This window comes from Bombina bombina, chromosome 7 (assembly GCF_027579735.1).
Source record: "Bombina bombina isolate aBomBom1 chromosome 7, aBomBom1.pri, whole genome shotgun sequence".
NCBI lineage: Eukaryota > Metazoa > Chordata > Amphibia > Anura > Bombinatoridae > Bombina > Bombina bombina.
Window position 1 is genome coordinate 3890457 of NC_069505.1, and position 16670 is coordinate 3907126.

The following is a 16670-nucleotide window of genomic DNA, read 5'->3' on the forward strand; positions in this document are numbered from 1 at the left end:
TAAATCATATATTTATATAAATATAATAAAAATATACTGCACCAACCTTTTTAGTTTTGTCTGTAAATGTAAGTTCATTCAACAAAAGGAGAAGTGATATTTGTTTTTGTTAAAGAAATCTGTAAAAAGAGTTTTATCCATATTTCTTCTGTAGAGTTTTCTGTCTGGATTTAAATATTGCTTAAAAATTGTGTTTTTCAGTCTGGATAAATCATTTGGAATTTTTGTTCTTGGCTTTACAAACTTTACCAACATTTATTGGTTTGCACTTTGGTTTGTCAAGACAATAAAGTTCTAGTAGTTACACATTCTCCATCCAGATCTACCCACTGAAAGAGAAGAGGCTGCACCATGTCGTTTGGAGATCTTTTGCACAGAGTTGGAGGAATGGGCAGATTTCAGATCATACACGTCACTTTGCTCTGCATTCCCATATTGCTGATGGCCAGTCATAACCTTCTACAGAACTTCAGTGCTGCAATACCAGACCATAAATGTAAACTAAATGACACTGGGCCCTCCAACACCAGTACTGAACAAGAGGGATGGGTGAAGATGTTTGCCCCATTAGATAGCAAAGGAAAACCTGATTCATGCCTTGAATTTGTGGAGTTACAATGGAGAAAGGTGACAGGAAACGTGTCATGGGACAATATGACAGCCGTAGGAACCAGACAGTGCTTAGCAGGCTGGGACTATGATAGAACGGAGTTCAGTTCAACAATAATCACAGAGGTAGAGTCCAGAAGTGCCATCCCATGATATTGGATTCAATATTAAAATGTAACATTAATTTATTAAATGTAATTAAGTCTTGATTATGATATACTTCAGTAAGTCTATTGGATTCAATATTAAAATGTAACATTAATTTATTAAATGTAATTAAGTCTTGATTATGATATACTTCAGTAAGTCTATTGGATTCAATATTAAAATGTAACATTAATTTATTAAATGTAATTAAGTCTTGATTATGATATACTTCAGTAAGTCTATAGGATTCAATATTAAAATGTAACATTAATTTATTAATGTAATTAAGTCTTGATTATGATATACTTCAGTAAGTCTATTGGATTCAATATTAAAATGTAACATTAATTTATTAAATGTAATTAAGTCTTGATTATGATATACTTCAGTAAGTCTATTGGATTCAATATTAAAATGTAACATTAATTTATTAAATGTAATTAAGTCTTGATTATGATATACTTCAGTAAGTCTATTGGATTCAATATTAAAATGTAACATTAATTTATTAAATGTAATTAAGTCTTGATTATGATATACTTCAGTAAGTCTATTGGATTCAATATTAAAATGTAACATTAATTTATTAAATGTAATTAAGTCTTGATTATGATATACTTCAGTAAGTCTATTGGATTCAATATTAAAATGTAACATTAATTTATTAAATGTAATTAAGTCTTGATTATGATATACTTCAGTAAGTCTATTGGATTCAATATTAAAATGTAACATTAATTTATTAAATGTAATTAAGTCTTGATTATGATATACTTCAGTAAGTCTATTGGATTCAATATTAAAATGTAACATTAATTTATTAAATGTAATTAAGTCTTGATTATGATATACTTCAGTAAGTCTATAGGATTCAATATTAAAATGTAACATTAATTTATTAAATGTAATTAAGTCTTGATTATGATATACTTCAGTAAGTCTATTGGATTCAATATTAAATGTAACATTAATTTATTAAATGTAATTAAGTCTTGATTATGATATACTTCAGTAAGTCTATTGGGATTCAATATTAAAATGTAACATTAATTTATTAAATGTAATTAAGTCTTGATTATGATATACTTCAGTAAGTCTATTGGATTCAATATTAAAATGTAACATTAATTTATTAAATGTAATTAAGTCTTGATTATGATATACTTCAGTAAGTCTATTGGATTCAATATTAAAATGTAACATTAATTTATTAAATGTAATTAAGTCTTGATTATGATATACTTCAGTAAGTCTATTGGATTCAATATTAAAATGTAACATTAATTTATTAAATGTAATTAAGTCTTGATTATGATATACTTCAGTAAGTCTATTGGATTCAATATTAAAATGTAACAGTTAAATTAGAACTTACGCACACCATCTATGTAAAGTATGGAGGGCACAGTGTATAAAGGATGAATTATTATTTACTGTAAAGGGACATGAAACACAACACATTTTTGAGTCAGACACAGAATACAATTTTACAAAATGTTTCCAATTTATTTCTTCTATCAAATTTGCTTTGATCCCAAAATATTCTGTGCTGAAGAGATACCTAGGCATGTGCACTAAATGCAGGAAATAGTGCTGCCCTCTAGTGCTCGTGCAAATGGATAACGTAAAACTGCTGCCATATAGTGCTGAGATACGTGCACGCTCCTGAGCTCACCTCACTGCTCTTCAACAAAAGATACCAAAGCAACAAAGAAAATGTTGATAATTGAAGTGAATTGAAGTTGTTTGCTGCTCTATCTGAATCATAAAAGACAAATGTTGGGTTTCCTGTCCCTTTAATACATTGAACTGGTTTTGCATAGAATTATCCGGTTGCCTTTGGAAAAGTTTATCAAATAATTTAACTACAAAATATCTCAAAGGGGCCCATTTATCAAGCTCCGAACGGAGCTTGTGGGCCGTGTTTCTGGCGAGTCTTCAGACTCGCCAGAAACAGCAGTTATGAAGCCGCGGTCTAAAGATCGCTGCTCCATAACCCTGTCTGCCTGCTCTGAGCATGCGGACAGGAATCACCGGAAATCAACCCGATCGAGTACGATCGGTTTGATTGACACCCTCCCTACTGGTGGTCCATTAACCGCGAGTCTGCAGGGGGGCGGCGTTGCATCAGCAGCTCTTGTGAGCTGCTGGTGCAATGCTGAATACGGAGAGAGTATTGCTCTCCGCATTCAGCGAGGTCTGGCGGACCTGATCCGCACTGTCGGATCAGGTCCGCGAAGACCTTTGATAAATAGGCCCCTTCGTGTTAACTGTCTCAAAGGGTTAATGCCCAGAGATAAGTGCAGCCAGTAAGCTGAATTGTGAAACTGTAAAATTGTTTCCTAAATATCAGCGAGATTACGAGTTTTGCGGTATGAGTGAATAACCAGCGTTAAGCCTCATAACGCTGCTTTTTCACTACTGCTGGTATTACGAGTCTTGCAGGTTTAGGGGCACCGCACACTTTTTTGGCCTTAACGCAAATTAACTTACGCAATTTGCGTGAAGTTGCATAGCGTCGGTAGTCTGCCTGGGAGGCCAAAAAGTGAGCGGTACACCCTATACCGCCAAGATCAATACCGTAAACTGAAAATCAGTAGTTATGAGGTTTATGCTACAATGCTGTAACATAAAACTCATAACTAAAGTGCTAAAAAGTACACTAACACCCATAAACTACTATTAACCCCTAAACCGAGGCCCCTCCCGCATCGCAAACAATAAAATAAAATTATTAACCCCTAATCTGCCACTCCGGACATCGCTGCCACTAGAATAAACATATTAACCCCTAAACCGCAGCACTTCCACCTTGAAAACACTAGTTAAATATTATTAATCCCTAATCTGCCCCCCTAACATCGCCGCCACCTACCTAAATTTATTAACCCCTAATCTGCCGCCCCCAACATCGCCGCCACTATACTATATAAGTCTAACCCTAAACCTAACACCCCCTAACTTAAATGTAATTAAAATAAATCTAAAGAAAACCTACTATTAATAACTAAATAATTCCTATTTAAAACTAAATACTTACCTGTAAAATAAACCCTAAGATAGCTACAATATAACTAATAGTTACATTGGCCCTATCCTGCCCCCCTATACCCGCCGCCACCTATAATAAATTTATTAACCCCTATCCTGCCCCCCTACAACCGCCGCAACTATAATAAAACTATTAACCCCTAAACCTAAGTCTAACACTAACCCTAACACCCCCCTAACTTAAATATTCATTAAATAAATCTAAATAATATTACTCTTATTAACTAAATTATTCCTATTTAAAACTAAATACTTACCTATAAAATAAACCCTAATATAGCTACAATATAACTAATAATTACATTGTAACTATTTTTAGGATTTATTTTTATTTTACAGGCAACTTTGTATTTATTTTAACTAGGTACAATAGCTATTAAATAGTTATTTACTATTTAATAACTACCTAGCTAAAATAAATACAAAATTACCTGTAAAATAAATCCTAACCTAAGTTACAATTAAACCTAACACTACACTATCATTAAATTAATTAAATAAATTAGCTACCAATACCTACAATTAAATACAATTAAAGAAACTAATCTAAATTACAAAAAACAAACAAACACTAAATTACAGAAAATAAAAAAATATTACAAGAATTTTAAACTAATTACACCTAATCTAAGCCCCCTAATAAAATAATAAAAAAAAAAATAATAAAAGTCCCTAACCTATTCTACATTACAAAGTAATCAGCTCTTTTACCAGCCCTTAAAAGGGCTTTTTGCGGGGCAAGATAGACAAATCTTATTGGCTGATGCAATCAGCCAATCAGATTGATGTTCAATCCGATTGGCTGATCCAATGAACCAATCGGATTGAACTTCAATCAATCAGATTTTCCTACCTTAATTCCTATTGGCTGATAGAATCCTATCAGCCAATCAGAATTCGATGGACGCCATCTTGGATGACATCATTTAAAGGACCAGCCATACGTCGGGTAGTCGTGCAAGAAGGATGTTCCGCGCCGGAGGTCTTGAAGATGGAGCCACTCCTTGTCGGACGGATGAAGATAGAAGATGCCGCTTGGATGAAGATGTCTGCCGGTCCGGATGTCCTCTTCTGCCCGGATAGGATGAAGACTTCTGCCGGTCTGGATGTCCTCTTCTGCCCGGATAGGATGAAGACTTCTGCCGGTCTGGATGTCCTCTTCTGCCCATCGGATTAAGACTTCGGCCTGGCTGGGTGAAGACGACTCAAGGTAGGGAGATCTTCAGGGGGGTAGTGTTAGGTTTATTTAAGGGGGGTTTGGGTGGGTTAGAGTAGGGGTATGTGGGTGGTGGGTTTTAATGTTGGGGGGGGTTGTATTTTTTTACAGGCAAAAGAGCTGATTACTTTGGGGCATGCCTCGCAAAAAGCCCTTTTAAGGGCTGGTTAAAGAGCTGATTACCTTGTAATGTAGAATAGGGTAGGGACTTTTATTATTATTTTTTTTTTTTTCTTTTATAAGGCGGCTTAGATTAGGTGTAATTAGTTTAAAATTCTTGTAATATTTTTTTATTTTCTGTAATTTAGTGTTTGTTTTTTTTGTAATTTAGTTTAGTTTATTTAAAGGGACAGTCTAGGCCAAAATAAACTTTCATGATTCAGATAGAGCATGTCATTTTAAACAATTTTCCAATTTACTTTTATCACCAATTTTGCTTTGTTCTCTTGGTGTTCTTAGTTGAAAGCTTAACCTAGGAGGTTCATATGCTAATTTCTTAGACCTTGAAGCCCACCTCTTTCAGATTGCATTTTAACAGTTTTTCACCACTAGAGGGTGTTAGTTCACGTATTTCATATAGATAACACTGTGCTCGTGCACAAGAAGTTATCTGGGAGCAGGCACTGATTGGCTAGACTGCAAGTCTGTCCAAAGAACTGAAAAAAGGGCAGTTTGCAGAGGCTTAGATACAAGATAATCACAGAGGTTAAAAAGTATATTATTATAACTGTGTTGGTTATGCAAAACTGGGAAATGGGTAATAAAGGGATTATCTATCTTTTAAAACAATAAAAATTCTGGTGTAGACTGTCCCTTTAATTGTATTTAATTGTAGGTATTGGTAGCTAATTTATTTAATTAATTTATTGATAGTTTTAGGTTTAGGTAGTGTTAGGTTTAATTTTAACTTAGTTTAGGATTTATTTTACAGGTAAATTTCTCTTTATTTTAACTAGGTAGCTATTAAATAGTTAATAACTATTTAATAGCTATTGTACCTAGTTAAAATATATACAAAGTTGCCTGTAAAATAAATATAAATCCTTAAATAGTTACAATGTAATTATTAGTTATATTGTATCTATATTAGGGTTTATTTTATAGGTAAGTATTTAGTTTTAAATAGGATTAATTTATTTAATTATAGGAATATTATAGAATGCAAGCTCAATCTGATTGGCTGATTGGCTCAGCCAATCGGATTCAACTTGAATCTGATTGGCTGATTCCATCAGCCAATCAGAATTTTTCTACCTTAATTCTGATTGGCTGATAGAATCCTATCAGCCAATCGGAATTCGAGGGATGCCATCTTGGATGACGTCCCTTAAAGGGAACCGTCATTCGGTCGGGAAGTCGTCGGCCAGGATGGATGTTCCGCGTCGGCGGGATGAAGATTAATCCGAAGAAAGAAGATTGAAGATGCTGCTTGATAGAAGATTTCAGCCCGATGATGGACCTCTTCAACGTCCGCTTGGGATCAAGACTTCAGCCTGATGATGGACCTCTTCAGCGCCCGCTTGGATCAACACTTCAGCCCGATGATGGACCTCTTCAGCCCGATGATGAACCTCTTCAGCCCGATGATGGACTTCTTCAGCCCCCGCTTGGGCTTGGATGAAGACTTCGGAGGCTCCTCTGGGCGGATCGGTGATACCCGGCGTGGTGAAGATAAGGTAGGGAGATCTTCAGGGGCTTAGTGTTAGGTTTATTTAAGGGGGGTTTGGGTTAGATAAGGGGTATGTGGGTGGTGGGTTTGTAATGTTGGGGGGGTATTGTATGGTTTTTTTTACAGGCAAAAGAGCTGAATTCTTTGGGGCATGCCCCGCAAAAGGCCCTTTTAAGGGTTGGTAAGGTAAAAGAGCTTTTCTATTTGTATTTTAGAATAGGGTAGGGCATTTTTTTATTTTGGGGGGGCTTTGTTATTTTATTAGGGGGCTTAGAGTAGGTGTAATTAGCTTAAAATTGTTGTAATATTTTTATAATATTTGTAAATTATTTTTTTATTTTTTGTAACTTAGTTCTTTTTTATTTTTTGCACTTTAGTAAGTTTATTTAATTGTATTTATTTGTAGGTATTTTATGAAATTAATTTATTGATAGTGTAGTGTTAGGGTTTAATTGTAGATAATTGTAGGTATTTTATTTAATTAATTTATTGATAGTGTAGTGTTAGGTTTAATTGTAACTTAGGTTAGGATTTATTTTACAGGCAACTTTGTAATTATTTTAACCAGGTACAATAGCTATTAAATAGTTAAGAACTATTTAATAGCTAAAATAGTTAAAATAATTACAAAAGTTGCCTGTAAAATAAATATTAATCCTAAAATAGCTATAATATAATTATAATTTATATTGTAGCTATATTAGGGTTTATTTTACAGGTAAGTATATAGCTTTAATTAGGATTAATTTATTTAATAAGAGTTAATTTATTTAGTTAGATAAAAATTATATTAACTTAGGGGGGTGTTAGTGTTAGGGTTAGACTTAGCTTTAGGGGGTTAATAAATTTAATAGAGTAGCGGTGAGGGTCCGGTCGGCAGATTAGGGGTTATTACTTGAAGTTAGGTGTCAGCGGTGTTAGGGAGGGCAGATTAGGGGTTAATACTATTTATTATAGGGTTATTGAGGCGGGAGTGAGGCGGATTAGGGGATAATAACTTTATTATAGTAGCGGTGAGGTCCGGTCGGCAGATTAGCGGTTAATAATTGTAGGTAGGTGGCGGCGATGTTGGGGGGGGCAGATTAGGGGTTAATAAATATAATATAGGGGTCGGCGATGTTAGGGGCAGCAGATTAGGGGTACATAGGGATAACGTAGGTTGCGACGGTGTGCGGTCGGCAGATTAGGGGTTAAAAAAAAATTAATAGAGTGGCGGCGATGTGGGGGGGGCCTCGGTTTAGGGGTACATAGGTAGTTTATGGGTGTTAGTGTACTTTAGAGCACAGTAGTTAAGAGCTTTATGAACCAGCGCAAGCCCAGAAAGCTCTTAACCTCCTGGCTTTTTGCTGCGGCTGGAGTTTTGTCGTTAGATTTCTAACGCTCACTTCAGCCAAGACTCTAAATACCAGCATTAGAAAGATCTCATTGAAAAGATAGGATACGCAAATGGCGTAGGGGAATCTGCGGTATGGAAAAGTCGCGGCTGCAAAGTGAGCGTTAGACCCTTTCATGACTGACCCTAAATACCAGCGGCGCGGCCAAAACCAGCGTTAGGAGCCCTAACGCTGGTTTTGACGGCTAACGCAGAACTCTAAATCTAGAGGTTTATTAATCTCACCAGACCAGAGAGTTTAGATCATTCCACCAGTGAAATAGAAGTACCGGCAGCATTCTTTATTAATCTCACCAGACCAGAGAGCTTTAGATCATTCTACCATGGAAAAAGAAGTACCGGCAGCATTCTTTATTAATCTCACCAGACCAGAGTGCTTTAGATCATTCCACCAGGGACATAGAAGTACCGGCAGCATTCATTATTAATCTCACCAGGCCAGAGAGCTTTAGATCATTCCACCAGGGGACATAGAAGTACCCGGCAGCATTCTTTATTAATCTCACCAGACCAGAGAGCTTTAGATCATTCCACCAGGGACATAGAAGCTCTGGCAGCATTCTTTATTAATCTCACCAGACCAGAGAGCTTTAGATCATTCCACCAGGGAAATAGAAGTACCGGCAGCATTCTATATTAATCTCACCAGACCAGAGAGCTTTAGATTGTTCCACCCGGGAAATAGAAGTACCAGCAGCATTCTTTATTAATCTCACCAGGCCAGAGAGCTTTAGATCATTCCACCAGGAAATAAAAGTAACGGCAGCATTCTTTATTAATCTCACCAGACCAGAGAGCTTTAGATTGTTCCACCCGGGAAAATAGAAGTACCGCGCAGCATTCTTTATTATTCTCACCAGACCAGAGAGCTTTAGATCATTCCACCAGGGAAAATAGAAGTACCAGCAGCATTCTTTATTAATCTCACCAGGCCAGAGAGCTTTAGATCATTCCACCAGGGAAATAAAAGTACCGGCAGCATTCTTTATTAATCTCACCAGACCAGAGAGCTTTAGATCATTCTACCATGGAAAAAGAAGTATCGCAGCATTCTTTATTAATCTCACCAGACCAGAGAGCTTTAGATCATTCCACCAGGGAAATAGAAGTACCCGGCAGCCATTCTTTATTAATCTCACCAGGCCAGAGAGCTTTAGATCATTCCACCAGGGAAATAAAAGTACCCGGCAAGCATTCTTTATTAATCTCACCAGACCAGAGAGCTTTAGATCATTCTACCATGGAAAAAGAAGTATCGGCAGCATTCTTTATTAATCTCACCAGACCAGAGAGCTTTAGATCGTTCCACCAGGGAAATAGAAGTACACCTGGCAGCATTCTTTATTAATCTCACCAGGCCAGAGAGCTTTAGATCATTCCACCAGGGAAATAGAAGTACCGGCAGCATTCTTTATTAATCTCACCAGACCAGAGAGCTTTAGATCATTCCACCAGGGAAATAAAAGTAACGGCAGCATTCTTTAATAATCTCACCAGACCAGAGAGCTTTAGATCATTCCACCAGGGACATAGAAGTGCCGGCAGCATTCTTTATTAATCTCACCAGACCAGAGAGCTTTAGATCGTTCCACCAGGGAAATAGAAGTACCCGGCAGCATTCTTTATTAATCTCACCAGACCAGAGAGCTTTAGATCGTTCCACCAGGGAAATAGAAGTACCACGGCAGCATTCTTTATTAATCTCACTAGGCCAGAGAGCTTTAGATCATTCCACCAGGGAAATAAAAGTACCCGGCAGCATTCTTTATTAATCTCACCAGGCCAGAGAGATTTAGATCATTCCACCAGGGAAATAAAAGTAACGGCAGCATTCTTTATTAATCTCACCAGACCAGAGAGCTTTAGATCATTCCACCAGGGGAAATAAAAGTAACGGCAGCATTCTTTATTAATCTCACCAGACCAGAGAGCTTTAGATCATTCTACCAGGGACATAAAAGTTCTGACAGCATTCTTTAATAATCTCACCAGGCCAGAGAGCTTTAGATCATTCCACCAGGGACATAAAAGTACTGACAGCATTCTTTATTAATCTCACCAGACCAGAGAGCTTTAGATCATTCACCAGGGAAAAAGAAGTACCGGCAGCATTCTTTATTAATCTCACCAGACCAGAGAGCTTTAGATCATTCCACCAGGGAAAAAGAAGTACCTGCAGCATTCTTTCGGCTAGATTACGAGTCTTGTGTTAGCCTTAAAAAGCAGCGTTGAGAGATCCCAACGCTGCTTTTAAAACGCCCGCTGGTATTACTAGTCTGGCAGGTTACAGGTGTACTGCTCACTTTTCTTCCGCGACTCGAGCCTACCGCAAATCCCTTACGTCAATTGCGTATCCTATCTTTTCAATGGGATTTGTCTAACGCCGGTATTACGAGTCTTGGAAGAAGAGAGCGGTAGACCCTCGTCCTGTCAAGACTTCTACCGCATTTAAAAGTCAGTAGTTAAGAGTTTTATGGGCTAACGCCGGGAACATAAAACTCTTAACTAAAGTGCTAAAAAGTACACTAACACCCATAAACTACCTATTAACGCCTAAACCGAGGCCCCCCCCCCCACTTCGGAAACACTTAAATTAAAAGTTTAACCCCTAATCTGCGGAGCCGGACATCGCCCGCCACTTTAATAAATATATTGACCCCTAAACCGCCGCACTCCCACCTCGCAAACACTAGTTACATTTTATTAACCCCTAAATCTGCCGTCCCTAACATCGCCGACAACCTACCTACATTTATTAACCCCTAATCTGACACCCCCAACGTCGTCGCTACTATATTAAAGGTATTTACCCCTAAACCTAAGTCTAACCCTAACCCCCCCCTAACTTAAATATAATTTAAAATAATCTAAATAAAATTACTACAATTAAATAAATTATTCCTATTTAAAACTAAATACTTACCTGTAAAATAAACCATAACATAGCTACAATATAACTAATAGCTACATTGTAGCTAGCATAGGGTTTATATTTATTTTACAGGCAACTTTGTATTTTTTTTTAACTAGGTAGAATAGTTACTAAATAGTAATTAACTATTTAATAGCTACCTAGTTAAAATAAGTACAAATTTACCTGTAAAATAAATCCTAACCTAAATTACAATTACACCTAACACTACACTAAAAATTAAATTAATTACATAAACTAACTACAATTTTTTCAGCTGAATTCTGCCCCATTGTTTCTATGGGGAAATCGTTGCATGAGCACGTTTAGCCAGTTTTACCGCTACCGTAAGAAACGCTGGTATTGAGGTGAGATGTGGAGCTAAATTTTGCTCTACGCTCACCTTTTTTGCGGGCTAACGCCGGGTTTAAAAAAACCTGTAATACCAAGTTGTCTAAGGAGCGGTGAAAAAAATGCTTGTTAGCAACGCACCCCTGTTACCTGCAAAACTCGTAATCTCAGTGTTTATTAATGTCACCAGACCAGAGAGCTTTAGATCATTCCACCAGGGACATAGAAGCACCGGCAGCATTCTTTATTAATCTCACCAGACCAGAGAGCTTTAGATCATTCCACCAGGGAAAAATAAGTACCGGCAGCATTCTTTATTAATCTCACCAGACCAGAGAGCTTAGATCGTTCCACCAGGGTAAATAGAAGTACCGGCAGCATTCTTTATTAATCTCACCAGGCCAGAGAGTTTAGATCATTCCACCAGGGAAATAGAAGTAACTGGCAGCATTCTTTATTAATCTCACCAGCCCAGAGAGCTTTAGATCATTCCACCAGGGAAATAGAAGTACCGGCAGCATTCTTTATTAATCTCACCAGGCCAGAGAGCTTTAGATCATTCCACCAGGGAAATAGAAGTACCGGCAGCATTCTTTATTAATCTCACCAGGCCAGACAGCTTTTAGATCATTCCACCATGGGAAATAGAAGGACCGGCAGCATTCTTTATTAATCTCACCAGGCCAGAGAGCTTTAGATCATTCCACCAGGGAAATAGGAAGTACCGGCAGCATTCTTTATTAATCTCACCAGGCCAGAGAGCTTTAGATCATTCCACCAGGGAAATAGAGAGTACCGGCAGCATTCTTTAATTATCTCACCAGACCAGAGAGCTTTAGATCATTCCACCAGGGAAATAGAAGTACCGGCAGCATTCTTTATTAATCTCACCAGGCCCAGAGAGCTTTAGATCATTCCACCAGGGAAATAGAAGTACCGGCAGCATTCTTTAATAATCTCACCAGGCCAAGAGCTTTAGATCATTCCACCAGGGAAATAGAAGTACTGTCAGCATTCTTTATAATCTCACCAGACCAGAGAGCTTTAGATCGTTTCCACCAGGGAAACAGAAGTACGGCAGCATTCTTTATTAATCTCAACCAGACCATAGAGCTTTAGATTGTTCCACCAGGGAAATAGAAGTTCCGGCAGCATTCTTTATTAATCTCACCAGGCCAGAGAGCTTTAGATCATTCTACCAAGGGGAAATAGAAGTACCAGGCAGCATTCTTTATTAATCTCACCAGACCAGAGAGCTTTAGATCATTCCACCAGGGAAATAGAAGTACTGGCAGCATTCTTTATTAATCTCACCAGGCCAGAGAGCTTTAGATCATTCCACCAGGGACATAGAAGTACCGGGCAGCATTCTTTATTAATCTCACCAGACCAGAGAGCTTTAGATCATTCCACCAGGAAATAGAAGTACCCGGCAGCATTCTTTAATAATCTCACCAGACCAGAGAGCTTTAGATCATTCCACCAGGGAAATAGAAGTACCAAGCAGCATTCTTTATTAATCTCACCAGGCCAGAGAGCTTTAGATCATTCACCCACCCGGGAAATAGAAGTACCAGCAGCATTCTTTATTAATCTCACCAGACCAGAGAGCTTTAGATCATTCCACCAGGAAATAGAAGTTACCGGGGCAGCATTCTTTATTAATCTCACCAGGCCAGAGAGTTTTTAGATCATTCCACCAGGGAAATAGAAGTACCCCGGCAGCATTCTTTATTAATCTCACCAGGCCAGAGAGCTTTAGATCATTCCACCAGGGACACAGAAGTACCCTGCAGCATTCTTATACAATCTCACCAGACCAGAGAGTTTTAGATCATTTCCACCAGGGAAATAAAAGTAACAGCAGCATTCTTTATTAATCTCACCAGACCAGAGAGCTTTAGATCATTCCACCAGGGAAATAGAAGTACCCGGCAGCATTCTTTATTAATCTCACCAGGCCAGAGATCTTTAGATCATTCCACCAGGGAAATAGAAGTACTGGCAGCATTCTTATTAATCTCACCAGGCCAGAGAGCTTTAGATCATAACACCAGGGAAAAAGAAGTACCGGCAGCATTCTTTATTAATCTCACAAGACCAGAGAGCTTTAGATCATAACACCAGGGAAAAAGAAGTACCAGCAGCATTCTTTATTAATCTCACCAGACCAGAGAGCTTTAGATCATAACACCAGGGAAAAAGAAGTAGCGCCTGGCAGCATTCTTATTAATCTCACCAGACCAGAGAGCTTTAGATCATTCCACCAGGGGAATAGAAGTACCGGCAGCAGTCTTTATTAATCTCACCAGGCCAGAGAGCTTTAGATCATTCACCAGGGAAATAGAAGTACCGGCAGCATTCTTTATTAATCTCACCAGACCAGAGAACTTTAGATCATTTCACCAGGTGAAATACAAGTTAAAGGCAGCATTCTTTATTAATCTCACCAGACCAGAGAGCTTTAGATCATTCCACCAGGGAAATAAAAGTAACGGCAGCATTCTTTATTAATCTCACCAGACCAGAGAGCTTTAGATCATTCCACCAGGGACATAGAAGTACCGGCAGCATTCTTTATTAATCTCACCAGACCAGAGAGCTTTAGATCATTCCACCAGGGAAATAGAAGTAACGGCAGCATTCTTTATTAATCTCACCAGACCAGAGAGCTTTAGATCATTCCACCAGGGAAAGAAAAGTAACGGCAGCATTCTTTATTAATCTCACCAGGCCAGAGAGCTTTAGATCATTTTACCAGGGAAATAGAAATACTGGCAGCATTCTTTATTAATCTCACCAGACCAGAGAGCTTTAGATCATTCCACCAGGGAAATAGAAGTACCGGCAGCATTCTTTATTAATCTCACCAGACCAGAGAGCTTTAGATCATTCCACCAGGGAAATAGAAGTACGGCAGCATTCTTTATTAATCTCACCAGGCCAGAGAGCTTTAGATCTTTCCACCAGGGAAATAGAAGTACCGGCAGCATTCTTTATTAATCTCACCAGGCCAGAGAGCTTTAGATCATTCCACCAGGGAAATAGAAGTACCGGCAGCATTCTTTATTAATCTCACCAGGCCAGAGAGCTTTAGATCATTCCACCAGGGAAATAGAAGTACCGGCAGCATTCTTTATTAATCTCACCAGGCCAGAGAGCTTTAGATCATTCACCAGGAAATAGAAGTACCGGCAGCATTCTTTATTAATCTCACCAGACCAGAGAGCTTTAGATCATTCCACCAGGGAAATAGAAGTACCGGCAGCATTCTTTATTAATCTCACCAGGCCAGAGAGCTTTAGATCATTCCACCAGGGAAATAGAAGTAACGGCAGCATTCTTTATTAATCTCACCAGACCAGAGAGCTTTAGATCATTCTACCAGGGAAATAGAAGTACCGGCAGCATTCTTTATTAATCTCACCAGGCCAGAGAGCTTTAGATCATTTCACCAGGGAAATAGAAGTACTGGCAGCATTCTTTATTAATCTCACCAGACCAGAGAGCTTTAGATCATTCCACCAGGGAAATAGCAGTACTGGCAGCATTCTTTAATAATCTCACCAGACCAGAGAGCTTTAGATCGTTCCACCAGGGAAATAGCAGTACTGGCAGCATTCTTTAATAATCTCACCAGGCCAGAGAGCTTTAGATCATTTCACCAGGGAAATAGAAGTACTGTCAGCATTCTTTAATAATCTCACCAGACCAGAGAGCTTTAGATCGTTCCACCAGGGAAACAGAAGTACCGGCAGCATTCTTTATTAATCTCACCAGACCAGAGAGCTTTAGATTGTTCCACCAGGGAAATAGAAGTACCGGCAGCATTCTTTATTAATCTCACCAGGCCAGAGAGCTTTAGATCATTCTACCAGGGAAATAGAAGTACCAGCAGCATTCTTTATTAATCTCACCAGGCCAGAGAGCTTTAGATCATTCCACCAGGGAAATAGAAGTACCGGCAGCATTCTTTATTAATCTCACCAGGCCAGAGAGCTTTTAGATCATTCCACCAGGGAAATAGAAGTACCTGGCAGCATTCTTTATTAATCTCACCAGGCCAGAGAGCTTTAGATCATTCCACAAGGGAAATAGAAGCACCGGCAGCATTCTTATTAATCTCACCAGGCCAGAGAGCTTTAGATCATTCTACCAGGGACATAGAAGTACCGCAGCATTCTTTATTAATCTCACCAGGCCAGAGAGCTTTAGATCATTCCACCAGGGAAATAGAAGTACCGGCAGCATTCTTCTTTATTAATCTCACCAGGCCAGAAGAGCTTTAGATCATTCCACCAGGGAAATAGAAGTACCGGCAGCATTCTTTATTAATCTCACCAGACCAGAGAGCTTTAGATCATTCCACCAGGGACATAGAAGTACCGGCAGCATTCTTTATTAATCTCACCAGACCAGAGAGCTTTAGATCATTCCACCAGGGAAATAAAAGTAACGGCAGCATTCTTTATTAATCTCACCAGACCAGAGAGCTTTAGATCATTCTACCAGGGAAAGAAAAGTAACGGCAGCATTCTTTATTAATCTCACCAGGCCAGAGAGCTTTAGATCATTTCACCAGGGAAATAGAAGTACTGGCAGCATTCTTTATTAATCTCACCAGACCAGAGAGCTTTAGATCATTCCACCAGGGAAATAGAAGTACCGGCAGCATTCTTTATTAATCTCACCAGACCAGAGAGCTTTAGATCAGTTCCACCAGGGAAATAGAAGTACTGGCAGCATTCTTTATTAATCTCACCAGGCCAGAGAGCTTTAGATCATTCCACCAGTGAAATAGAAAGTACCGGCTGCATTCTTTAATAATCTCACCAGGCCAGAGATCTTTAGATCATTCCACCAGGGAAATAGAAGTACCGGCAGCATTCTTTATTAATCTCACCAGGCCAGAGAGCTTTAGATCATTCTACCAGGGAAATAGAAGTACCAGGCAGCATTCTTTAATAATCTCACCAGGCCAGAGAGCTTTAGATCATTCACCAGGGAAATAGAAGTACAGGCAGCATTCTTTATTAATCTCACCAGGCCAGAGAGCTTTAGATCATTCCACCAGGGAAATAGAAGTACCTGCAGCATTCTTTATTAATCTCACCAGGCCAGAGAGCTTTAGATCATTCCACCAGGGAAATAGAAGTACAGGCAGCATTCTTTATTAATCTCACCAGGCCAGAGAGCTTTAGATCATTCTACCAGGGACATAGAAGTACCGGCAGCATTCTTTATTAATCTCACCAGGACCAGAGAGCTTTAGATCATTCACCAGGGAAATAGAAGTACCGGCAGCATTCTTTATTAATCTCAC

General features: G+C 38.5%; 1 protein-coding gene across 1 annotated transcript in view; it reads left to right on the forward strand.

The window, feature by feature from the left end:
• The first annotated feature begins 351 nt into the window (after nt 1-351).
• The window catches only part of LOC128635711 (solute carrier family 22 member 6-A-like), a 74369-nt gene continuing 58050 nt past the window's right edge, over nt 352-16670 (forward strand). Inside the window, exon 1 of the mRNA XM_053688836.1 lies at nt 352-735. Coding sequence (XP_053544811.1) covers nt 352-735 — 384 coding nt within the window. The remainder of the gene's footprint in view (nt 736-16670) is intronic.